At 45.2% G+C, this 12392-nt stretch overlaps 1 protein-coding gene across 4 annotated transcripts in view; it reads right to left on the bottom strand.

The window, feature by feature from the left end:
- The window catches only part of AKR1A1 (aldo-keto reductase family 1 member A1), a 62383-nt gene that overhangs the window by 11947 nt on the left and 38044 nt on the right, over window positions 1–12392 (bottom strand). For all 4 annotated transcript variants that reach the window (XM_029617618.1, XM_029617616.1, XM_029617620.1 and 1 more), the window contains one exon: window positions 8614–8686. In XM_029617618.1, the coding sequence (XP_029473478.1) occupies window positions 8614–8686 (73 nt within the window). The remainder of the gene's footprint in view (window positions 1–8613; window positions 8687–12392) is intronic.

Here is a 12392-nt window from a genome sequence, read left to right as displayed (position 1 = left end):
CCACAGTCAGTGATGAAGCAAGCCCACAATGTCATTCAGCTGGTTTGGTTATTATTATTAGGCCCAGTGATTTTTCTGATCCCTTACTTAACAGGCACTTCTTTGAACTTCAAAGAGAAAAGGGGTTTCCTCCCATTCTGGAAGTCTCATTTACCTGTGAAAACCTAAAGATATCCACTTCAAAGACCATGGGAAAGCGATGGATACAAATGCAGGGCCATGAAAGCATCAAGGACTTCCTCCGTCTCTCATACATTAATTCACAGGCACTCTCTCTGTAACACTCAGATTTCTAGCAAGCTTATATCTTATATAAAATACTGGTAGTAAAAGCCTGTCCAAGGACGGGGAAATACTGTGAGCACTCTCGCTGTAACACTCAGATTTCTAGCAAGCTTATATCTTATATATAAAATACTAGTAGTAAAAGCCTGTCCAAGGACGGGGAAATACTGTGAGCACTCTCGCTGTAACACACAGATTTCTAGCAAGCTTATATCTTATATAAAATACTGGTAGTAAAAGCCTGTCCAAGGACGGGGAAATACTGTGAGCACTCTCTCTGTAATACACAGATTTCTAGCAAGCTTGTATCTTATATAAAATACTAGTAGTAAATGCCTGTCCAAGGACGGGGAAATACTGTGAGCACTCTCTCTGTAACACTCAGATTTCTAGCAAGCTTATATCTTATATATAAAATACTAGTAGTAAAAGCCTGTCCAAGGACGGGGAAATACTGTGAGCACTCTCTCTGTAACACACAGATTTCTAGCAAGCTTATATCTTATATATAAAATACTAGTAGTAAAAGCCTGTCCAAGGACGGGGAAATACTGTGAGCACTCTCTCTGTAACACTCAGATTTCTAGCAAGCTTATATCTTATATAAAATACTAGTAGTAAAAGCCTGTCCAAGGACGGGGAAATACTGTGAGCACTCTCGCTGTAACACTCAGATTTCTAGCAAGCTTATATCTTATATATAAAATACTAGTAGTAAAAGCCTGTCCAAGGACGGGGAAATACTGTGAGCACTCTCGCTGTAACACACAGATTTCTAGCAAGCTTATATCTTATATAAAATACTGGTAGTAAAAGCCTGTCCAAGGACGGGGAAATACTGTGAGCACTCTCTCTGTAACACTCAGATTTCTAGCAAGCTTATATCTTATATAAAATACTAGTAGTAAAAGCCTGTCCAAGGACGGGGAAATACTGTGAGCACTCTCGCTGTAACACACAGATTTCTAGCAAGCTTGTATCTTATATAAAATACTAGTAGTAAAAGCCTGTCCAAGGACGGGGAAATACTGTGAGCACTCTCTCTGTAACACTCAGATTTCTAGCAAGCTTATATCTTATATAAAATACTGGTAGTAAAAGCCTGTTCAAGGACGGGGAAATACTGTGAGCACTCTCTCTGTAACACACAGATTTCTAGCAAGCTTGTATCTTATATAAAATACTAGTAGTAAATGCCTGTCCAAGGATGGGGAAATACTGTGAGCACTCTCTCTGTAACACTCAGATTTCTAGCAAGCTTATATCTTATATATAAAATACTAGTAGTAAAAGCCTGTCCAAGGACGGGGAAATATTGTGAGCACTCTCTCTGTAACACACAGATTTCTAGCAAGCTTATATCTTATATATAAAATACTAGTAGTAAAAGCCTGTCCAAGGACGGGGAAATACTGTGAGCACTCTCGCTGTAACACACAGATTTCTAGCAAGCTTATATCTTATATAAAATACTAGTAGTAAAAGCTTGTCCAAGGACGGGGAAATACTGTGAGCACTCTCTCTGTAACACTCAGATTTCTAGCAAGCTTATATCTTATATATAAAATACTAGTAGTAAAAGCCTGTCCAAGGACGGGGAAATACTGTGAGCACTCTCTCTCTGTAACACTCAGATTTCTAGCAAGCTTATATCTTATATATAAAATACTAGTAGTAAAAGCCTGTCCAAGGATGGGGAAATACTGTGAGCACTCTCTCTGTAACACACAGATTTCTAGCAAGCTTATATCTTATATAAAATACTAGTAGTAAAAGCCTGTCCAAGGACGGGGAAATACTGTGAGCACTCTCGCTGTAACACTCAGATTTCTAGCAAGCTTATATCTTATATATAAAATACTAGTAGTAAAAGCCTGTCCAAGGATGGGGAAATACTGTGAGCACTCTCTCTCTAACAGACAGATTTCTAGCAAGCTTATATCTTATATAAAATACTAGTAGTAAAAGCCTGTCCAAGGACGGGGAAATACTGTGAGCACTCTCTCTGTAACACTCAGATTTCTAGCAAGCTTATATCTTATATATAAAATACTAGTAGTAAAAGCCTGTCCAAGGACGGGGAAATACTGTGAGCACTCTCTCTGTAACACTCAGATTTCTAGCAAGCTTATATCTTATATAAAATACTGGTAGTAAAAGCCTGTCCAAGGACATAGAAATACTGCGAGCACTCTCGCTGTAACACTCAGATTTCTAGCAAGCTTATATCTTATATAAAATACTAGTAGTAAAAGCCTGTCCAAGGACATAGAAATACTGCGAGCACTCTCTCTGTAACACACAGATTTCTAGCAAGCTTATATCTTATATAAAATACTAGTAGTAAAAGCTTGTCCAAGGACAGGGAAATACTGTGAGCACTCTCTCTGTAACACTCAGATTTCTAGCAAGCTTATATCTTATATAAAATACTAGTAGTAAAAGCCTGTCCAAGGACATAGAAAAACTGCGAGCACTCTCGCTGTAACACTCAGATTTCTAGTAAGCTTATATCTTATATAAAATACTAGTAGTAAAAGCCTGTCCAAGGACATAGAAATACTGCGAGCACTCTCTCTGTAACACACAGATTTCTAGCAAGCTTATATCTTATATAAAATACTAGTAGTAAAAGCCTGTCCAAGGACATAGAAATACTGCGAGCACTCTCGCCTTAACACTCAGATTTCTAGCAAGCTTATATCTTATATAAAATACTAGTAGTAAAAGCCTGTCCAAGGACATAGAAATACTGTGAGCACTCTCTCTGTAACACACAGATTTCTAGCAAGCTTATATCTTATATATAAAATACTAGTAGTAAAAGCCTGTCCAAGGACGGGGAAATACTGTGAGCACTCTCGCTGTAACACACAGATTTCTAGCAAGCTTATATCTTATATAAAATACTAGTAGTAAAAGCCTGTCCAAGGACATAGAAATACTGCAAGCACTCTCGCTGTAACACTCAGATTTCTAGCAAGCTTATATCTTATATAAAATACTAGTAGTAAAAGCCTGTCCAAGGACATAGAAATACTGTGAGCACTCTCTCTGTAACACACAGATTTCTAGCAAGCTTATATCTTATATATAAAATACTAGTAGTAAAAGCCTGTCCAAGGACGGGGAAATACTGTGAGCACTCTCGCTGTAACACACAGATTTCTAGCAAGCTTATATCTTATATAAAATACTATAAGTAAAAGCCTGTCCAAGGACGGGGAAATACTGTGAGCACTCTCTCTGTAACACACAGATTTCTAGCAAGCTTATATCTTATATATAAAATACTGGTAGTAAAAGCCTGTCCAAGGACATAGAAATACTGTGAGCACTCTCTCTGTAACACACAGATTTCTAGCAAGCTTGTATCTTATATAAAATACTAGTAGTAAAAGCCTGTCCAAGGACGGGGAAATACTGTGAGCACTCTCTCTGTAACACACAGATTTCTAGCAAGCTTATATCTTATATAAAATACTAGTAGTAAAAGCCTGTCCAAGGACAGGGAAATACTGTGAGCACTCTCTCTGTAACACTCAGATTTCTAGCAAGCTTATATCTTATATAAAATACTAGTAGTAAAAGCTTGTCCAAGGACGAGGAAATACTGTGAGCACTCTCGCTGTAACACTCAGATTTCTAGCAAGCTTATATCTTATATATAAAATACTAGTAGTAAAAGCCTGTCCAAGGACGGGGAAATACTGTGAGCACTCTCTCTCTAACACACAGATTTCTAGCAAGCTTATATCTTATATATAAAATACTAGTAGTAAAAGCCTGTCCAAGGACGGGGAAATACTGTGAGCACTCTCTCTCTAACACACAGATTTCTAGCAAGCTTATATCTTATATAAAATACTAGTAGTAAAAGCCTGTCCAAGGACGGGGAAATACTGTGAGCACTCTCGCTGTAACACTCAGATTTCTAGCAAGCTTATATCTTATATAAAATACTAGTAGTAAAAGCCTGTCCAAGGACGAGGAAATACTGTGAGCACTCTCGCTGTAACACTCAGATTTCTAGCAAGCTTGTATCTTATATAAAATACTAGTAGTAAAAGCCTGTCCAAGGACGGGGAAACACTGTGAAGTGAGATGTGTGGTAGAGTGTGCACACTGAGCTTGGGTCTAGTAGAGAGGGGATTGGAGAATTCAGAGGGGAGGGGAGGGTGGGCAAAACTGGACAGAGTAGCCAGAGAGAGGGCTGAAGCTCAATTTCCATTTCCCTGTACCTACCCAGATTAGTCCAGACTCCTGGGTTTTGCCTCCCCTCTAGCAATTGGCGACAGAGAAAGTTTTACTTTTGCTGACACATAACCCGAGGTGCCACCTGCAGTCCCCTCAGTATTTCTCTGCCTCCAGTAGATGGCAGAGCTGTAGTCCCTGCAGTCTGGGGGGTGGGGGGGGGTTGAGTTATCCTCCCAAGAGGTTGCTAAGCCCTCCTGGTGGTGAGGAGTATGAGCAGGGGGTTGGAGACCCTGGTTTGGCTCGATCTGTCGCCGCCGAGGTGGGTGTACAGCTGGTGTAGCCCGTTCCCTCCCTTCCAGGAGAACAAATTGGAATCCGGCAGCTCGTGTGTCAGGGAAGTACTTTCTTTCTTTGCCTTTTCTTCTGGCTCTGTAATGTTAAAAAAAACCAGAGTTCAAGCAGAGGAGCGGCCAGGTTGTTAGCGGCCAGGTACGCTGCAGTGAGCCTTGACAGGCCTGCGTAGGGGTTTCCTGGTGGTGGAGTTACTCCGCCACACAGCATGGTGGAGCTGATTTTTGCCACGCGGACAGGCCTGGTGGAGGTCAGCGGCAGCGATACGCACGCACGATGGTCGCACACTGGACTGTGCTCCCGCTACCTGAGGGCAGTCAGAGGCCGTGTCAGACTGGCACACTAAATCAAAATCTGGCGCAAGAGCGCCTGGCAAGTCAGCACCCCCTCCCCCGCTGGGAGCGGGAATGGCGGCCATATTGTCCAGGGCTAAAGGCCCGTCGGGACTGTTTCAGGGGTATGACAAACTCTCCCCCCCCCTCCCCCCCAGCTTTCACTAGTGGGCCAGGGTGTTATTCACCGTAGAGACCCTGAGTCCGATGGGGAGGGGGATCCTTCCTAGTCAGGTTGGAAGAGCCTGTTCTTTTCTCCTCAGGGTTCGTCCGGCTTTTACATTGAGCATATTTAATGCAAAACCGTGCTCAGAGGCCTGGTGCTCCGCAGCTGGCTAAGACGCCGGCAAGTTCTGGGGGTCCGGTTCCGCAAGGAGCGCCCAGGGTCCTCGGGATGAGGACATTGGTGGGCAGTCTGGATATTGACTCCAATGAGTTGGATGGAGCTTTGCGGGTTCCTGACATTTTGGAAACTCCTGGCAACGATCTGACTGTACCCGACAATAACCCGGATGCTCTGGATAAGAGGAATCTAATCAAGAGGGAGTGGACCCAGTCATGGATGGTCTTAGGGGTCCAGCGAAAGCCTTCTCGTTTCACAGGTCTGTGAGGAAGCTGGTGGTCGGAGTGGGACACTCCCAAAACAGGCCTCAAGGTAGGCCGGGCGATGATAAAGTTATAGCCATTGCTGGAGGACACGCTTGAGTTGTTGCCGATCCTGAGATGGATGCATTATTTTGTGTGATCACCAAGAAGACCACCATACCTGTTGCTGGTTCAGCAGCGATGAAGGACATGCAAGATGAAAAGTTGGCGATTTATCTCGAGAGGATGGTGGCAGTATCTACGCTTGGCATTCAGGCTGCTGTGTGCAGTAACTTCAGGCAGAGAGCTAGTTTGCTCTGGGTTCAATTACAGGCTACAAGGCTATCTCCATCTGAGGCCAAACAGGCGAACTGCTAGAGGCAGCCAAGGCTTATGTAACAGATGCTGTGTACGACTAAAGGGCATAGGCTGCCAGAGGACAAGCCCAGAGGAAACGAGTTCCTTCGCAGGGCGGTCCCGGTTTTGGTCACAGGCCTTCAGCGGGATTCAGAGGCAAGGCAGCAGTCCTGGAACCAGCCCTTTCGAGGGGGCAGGAAATCTGGCAGAGAAGGTCTCGGCCAGGACTCCGGTGGAGCCAGTTACTCCCAATGAAGTGAGCTCGGTCCACTCCTCTCTTTCTCTGATTGGAGGGCTCCGGCTCTATTTTTTGGGGAGTGGACCAAAACCACGTTGGATTGGTAGGTTCTCAAAGTGTCCACTGCAGGACTTGTTTAAGGTTTCTCCTTGCGCTCTGTTCTGCAAGAGCAAGGTGGATCAGGAAACCGTGGACCAGGAAACCGTGGACCGGCTGCAAGCTCTGGGAGCCGTAATTCCCATTCCACTGGGGGAACAAGGGATAGGAAGATATTCCATATCTTTTGTGGTGCCAAACAATGGAGGGATCTTTCTGTCCAAATTTGGATTAAAAAAAAAAAAAAAAGGGTAGTGAATGTGGCTCTCGAGGTTCCTCGTTTTCACATAGAAACTGGACGACTGGCTCATTTGGGCAAAGTCAGGGGTCCACTACAGACAAGCGGTGGATCTGGTGCTGCGGCGCTTGCGATCACTCAGCTGGATTGGTCCAAGAGTCATCCCATCCTATTTCAAGTGTTGGAATTTTTGGGAGCCCACTTTGATAGCAAGCCGAGGAAGGTTTGTTTTTTTCTTACAGAGGAGCGCATTGTCAAGTTGCAATTCAAAGTTTGCAGATTGCTGGAGAGCCAGATGCGCAGGGTCTGGCATTACCTCCAGCTTCGCTGATCCATGGCGTCCACGTTGGAACTCCTGCCTTGGGCGTTTGCTCATATGAGACCTCTACAGGGAGGCAAAACCTAGGGGTCTGGACTGATCTGTGGTACAACTGGAACGAAAATTAGCAGATAAGAACCAATTTTCCTATATGGTAGCAGAAAGTGGATTGGACAATACAGAGAGAGAAAGGCGGAGCTGGAGAGCTCAGGAGATGGGCATAGAGGGGCAGGGCTGGAGAGGGGCAAATTTTCTCTATTATAGTTAGATTCGTATCTTATTCTACTGTACTCACTGCCACTGGAAGGTGGACTAGTTACCTGGATTATTACATTTATTATTTTTATTGTTATTACAATCATCTGGTCCAGGTGATTTGCTACTCTTTAGTTTGGCTATTTGTCTTATTACATCTTCCAGGTTTACCCAGATTTTTTTCACTTCCTCCAAATCGCCACCATTAAATATCATTTACAGCATGGATATCGCCCCAACATTCTCCTCAATAAACACAAACCCAGATAATTCATTTAGTCTTCCCTAAGTTCCCATGTTACCTCTTGATCATCTAATGCAGTGTTTCCCAACCAGTGTGCCATGGAAAAGTCATCACTGTGTGATGCTCAGATACAGTCCAGCACCGGGGCTCTGCCCTCAGAACCTCGCAGCAACCAGAAGCACCGGCAGTGGCTCTTAAAATATGTAAGAGCTTTCAGAGAAGGAGTAATCATTCATGCCTCTTCCTAGCTACAGCACGAGCCTTTGAGTGTGATAATTAATGAGCAGCATGCAGGGCATGGATAGCTGGAACCCACTTTGTGCAGCACTCACATTACACATAGCACCTACTCATCTTCCCCGTCTTATCCCCAAGGCTGAGTAAGGAGAGCACCGAACGGGACGGACTCTCAGAACAGCAGCAACGAAAGAGCTCTGGCAACCACATGCGGCAGTCAAGTTAATTGAGCTCGCTGTGCACATCACACCGACTTCTCCCTTCTCCTGCACTTGTACATAAAGAGAGCAGGTCCATCATGACAGACGCCTGTGTCTCTCCGCCCCATCGCTCCCTTTGTTTTAACATTTTGAAGAGAGACGGGTGAGGCTTTCAGTGCTTTCCTAGCTCTTCTTTTGGCCATATGAGTCCTCTCCGTGTCTGCACTGCCTGCCTTGTGGAGGCTGGGTGTGCTACACGACATTTTTGTGAATGTAGGTGTGCCCTGGGTGTGAAAAGGTTGTGAAACATTGGACTAGAGAACAATCCATGAAAATAACAGATTTAAAATCAAATGTCTGCTCGCATCCAGCTTTTATGCTGTGCAATAAAGCTGCACCCGTATCCTGACTTCTGCGCCACTGGTAATTTGGCCATAGTTTGGTCTTTCGATGATGCATTATGGGATACAAATTTCTAACCTGCTTAGTCGAACTAATGTTATGTCTCCAAACCAGGTCAGCTAAAACTGGCCCCATGTTATCAAAAATCCCCTGGCTCCCAAATCAACTGGATTGCCACGCAGTCAACAGTTGAATTTAAAATGCCATCCATTCTTGAAGCTATACAAGCGAATAAGATTAAAGGACAGAGTCCGGAGACTAGATGTAGTACTCTTACCTGCAAGTTTTCCAGGATCCGAGTTGGGGTGATGCTCTTAGGAACGGTGACAACCCCACGCTGCACCTGCCATCTGCAGAAGGTTCAAGAAAATCCAATACAGAAGGATGTACACAACTGAGCGGTTCCTCCAGCCCTTGCTGTGAGGCAGGAGATCTGAGTTCAGATCCCAATCCATTCAGGTTAAGTTGGCGATGCTTATACCTGGGGAGGGAGGGACGTGAGTGCTGCTACTATGATGGGCCCCTGACAGCCTTTGAGTGGTGCTGAGAAAAGTATTTCCAACATAGCATGGAAAGGAAAACCATAAAAGCCCACAGCAAGGAGAGGAGCACGCCTAACAGAGCATGGAAAAGAAACCACGTATGCCTACTTCTCTCAACTGCCTCAGCTATGGACAACTAAAGACACTGAGACCTTGACCTGCTGCTGTAACCTCTAGTCTGCACTAAGCTGTTATCACTCTATTCCTAAAAATGAAATTAAACTTCAGGGAGGACGTCTCAGAACCAACGTCAGAAAATATTTCTTCACGGAGAGGATGGTGGATGCCTGGAATGCCCTTCTGGAGTTAAACAGTGAAAGAATTCGAAAGGGCAAGGGATAAACATTATGGATCCCTAAAGGCTCGAGGATGGGAATGAAGAAAAGAGTGCATGGGGGTGACTTGCTGGTGTGGCGGTTACTACCCTTAACCAATAAGCCTTCATACTGTTGATGCAGCTCCATCATTGCTCTCTGCGGCAGGGGGAAAGGAAAATTGGCTCTTACCTGTTAATTTTCATTCCTGTAGTGCCACAGATCAGTCCAGACTCCTGGGTTTTGCCTCCCCTCCAGCAGATGGAGACACAGTAAGTTTTACTGACATTGCCACATAATACAAGGTGCCACCTGAAGTCCCTCAGTATTAACCTGTACCCAAGCCAAAAAATAGAACAAATACCAATACAAAAACTAACTACCACCCCCCCTGAATGAGCAGTGGAAAGTGGAAAACTGGAACAGTGCCCACACCAAAACCCATATCATTCTTCTGCATAATCATAACAATAAGTCGAGCAGACTCTCCAAACTTCCCCTTTCCACCAGTGGGCAGGACTCTGGACTGATCTGTGGCATCACAGGAACGAAAATTAGCAGGTAAGAACCAAATTTTCCTTTCCCTGTACGTGCCCAGATCAGTTGAGACTCCTGGGATGTACCCAAGCTCCCCTAAATGGGGTGGAACCTTGAGTGTCCCGCTCAAAGCACACTGTCCCCAAAGGTCATGGCCTCTGGGGCCTGGACATCCAAACGGTAGTGCCTGGTGAAAGTGTGCAGAGATTTCCAAGAAGCTGCCCTACAGATTTCTTGCTGGCACTCGGCCCAGGAGGCCGCATGAGAAGGGTAGAATGAGCTTTTAACTCCTCCAGGACAGGACAACCCTGACAGATGTATGCAGAACTAATAGCCTCTTTCAGCCACCGAGCAATTATGGATTTTGACGCCATATGACCCGTTTTTGTACCACTCCATAGCACAAAACGATGATCCGATAAACGGAAGCTATTAGTTAACCTCGAGGTACCGCAACAACGCATGCTTCACGTCGAAACGTTGCAACTCTTTGGCCTGAGGCGTAGAAGGATCCAAACCGGGGAAATACGGAAGTTCCACTGACTGGTTTAAGTGGCATGACACCTCCTTTGGCAGAAAGAAAAGAACTGTCCTTAAGGAGACCCTGGTATCCAAAAATCTCAAAAAGGCTCTCTACATGACAAGGCCCGAAGCTCAGAAATCAGACGAGCCGAACAAATCGCCACAAAAAAACACCTTCAAAGTCAGATCCTTCATAGTAGCCCGCTTCAATGGTTCAAACGGCACCGTACACAAGCTCTTAAGGACGATGTGTAACTCGAACCTGCTGTAATTCACAACCTGACAGCAGACCGCTCAGCCATGCGAGCAAGGCAGGATCTTAGAACAAAGAAATAACTGTTGCTGTCTTACTTACACCCCTGTGTACTGGAAGTTTACTGACAACTATACAAGCAAACAAACCAGAAACACGCCGAATAAGTTACCATTGGGTATACTACAAAGAATCTAAACATCCCCACAGCAAAATCGAATTTAATAGTGCACTTTTATTTACAATTGGCCAAAGAAATCTTACTTGCAAATAACAAAAATAAGTCTACTTACAGAACTGTCTTTCACTAATGCGAGCATTGCCATCTTCGCAAATACTACTGTCTTCCGGGAATCACTTCTGAATAAACAGCCATCCAGGAATCTTCGTGGGAATTACTTCTGCTGAATAAGCAGACATCCAGACCTCCTGATCTGGGTACCTTCCTTCAGACTTAGAGCCGAGAACGAGGGTTGGGTCTGAGCCTGCCAGCAGATTCAAACACAAGACTTGGAGGAGAAGTCCATTACCTGCTATTAAGTTCACTTAGAGAATAGCCACCGCCATTAGCAATGGTAACATGGAATAGACTTAGTTTTTGGGTACTTGCCAGGTTCTTATGGCCTGGATTGGCCACTGTTGGAAACAGGATGCTGGGCTTGATGGACCCTTGGTCTGACCCAGTATGGCATTTTCTTATGTTTCTTATACAGGGAGGGCAAGGTTTCTTAACCAGAAAACGCAAATGCTTTGCTTCCCGGAGAAAAACGCACATCTGGATTATCTGCTAGAGACACTCCACGAACTTTCCCTCGAAGACAGCCTAAACCCACCACCAGAACCCTGAGGAAACTGAAGGACAAACCCTTGACCAGACCATTCTGCAGAAAAGCCAAAATGTGCCACCAAGGCTCGCATAGGAGATCAACTCCTTGCTCCGTATACCAGGCTTCAAAAACTCTCTATACCCTCACATAAGCCTGGGTGGATCTCTCTGCGATGCAAAACCTTGCCCACTAGAGGCCATGGCGGAAATACATAGAGAAGAATGTCCTTCGACCAGGGCAGGCCTAAGGCATCTACCGCTTCTGCTCCTTGTTCCCTTCTTCGACTGAAGAACTGCAGGGCCTTGGCATTGCAGAAAGTTGCCATCATATGCATGTGCGGTCTACCCCATCTGCAACTGATGAAGCGCACTGCTTCCTCTGACAGCTTCCAGTCTCCAGGGTCCAGCTGTTGTCGGCTCAGATAATCTGCTTGGACGTTGTCCGTGCCCGCTAGATGCTGTTCTGCCCGGTTGATTAGTTCCTGGGCTTCCTGAGCCACTGCTCAACTTTTTGTAACACACTGGCGGTTGATGAAAGCGATGGTCATTGCATTGTCTAACAAGACTCTCATTGGCTTCCTCCTCAACAGGGGCAGAAACGCCTGTAGAGCCAAATGCAGTGCTCTCATCTCTAAGCGATTGTTGGGCCATGAGGCCTCTTCCGTCGACCATTGCCACTGAAAAGACTAGTCCTGGCACACCTCTCCCCAACCAGAGAGATTGGCATCGGTAGTAATGATCATCCAGACCAGAATTTCCAGATCTACACCTTGTCTCAACTTGTCCGGAACTAGCCACCATGAAAGACTGGACCTGGCAAACTCCAAAAGATCAAGCGGTAGGTGAAACTGCTCCGACAAAGGGTCCCATTGGGATAGTAAAGCCGACGGTAGAGGCCACATATGAGCAAATGCCCACGGGACCGATTCCAAAGTGGAAGCCATAGATCCAAGAACCCTCAAGTAATCCCAAACCTTGGGCACCTGCTTCTCCAACAATCCACGAATCTGAGCTTGTAATTTGGAAATCCGCTCTTCAGTGAGAAAAACCTTTCCCAATTTG

Source organism: Rhinatrema bivittatum, chromosome 10 (genome assembly GCF_901001135.1).
Source record: "Rhinatrema bivittatum chromosome 10, aRhiBiv1.1, whole genome shotgun sequence".
In the NCBI taxonomy this organism is placed as follows: Eukaryota; Metazoa; Chordata; class Amphibia; order Gymnophiona; family Rhinatrematidae; genus Rhinatrema; species Rhinatrema bivittatum.
This window is presented reverse-complemented; position numbering and strand designations above follow the sequence as displayed.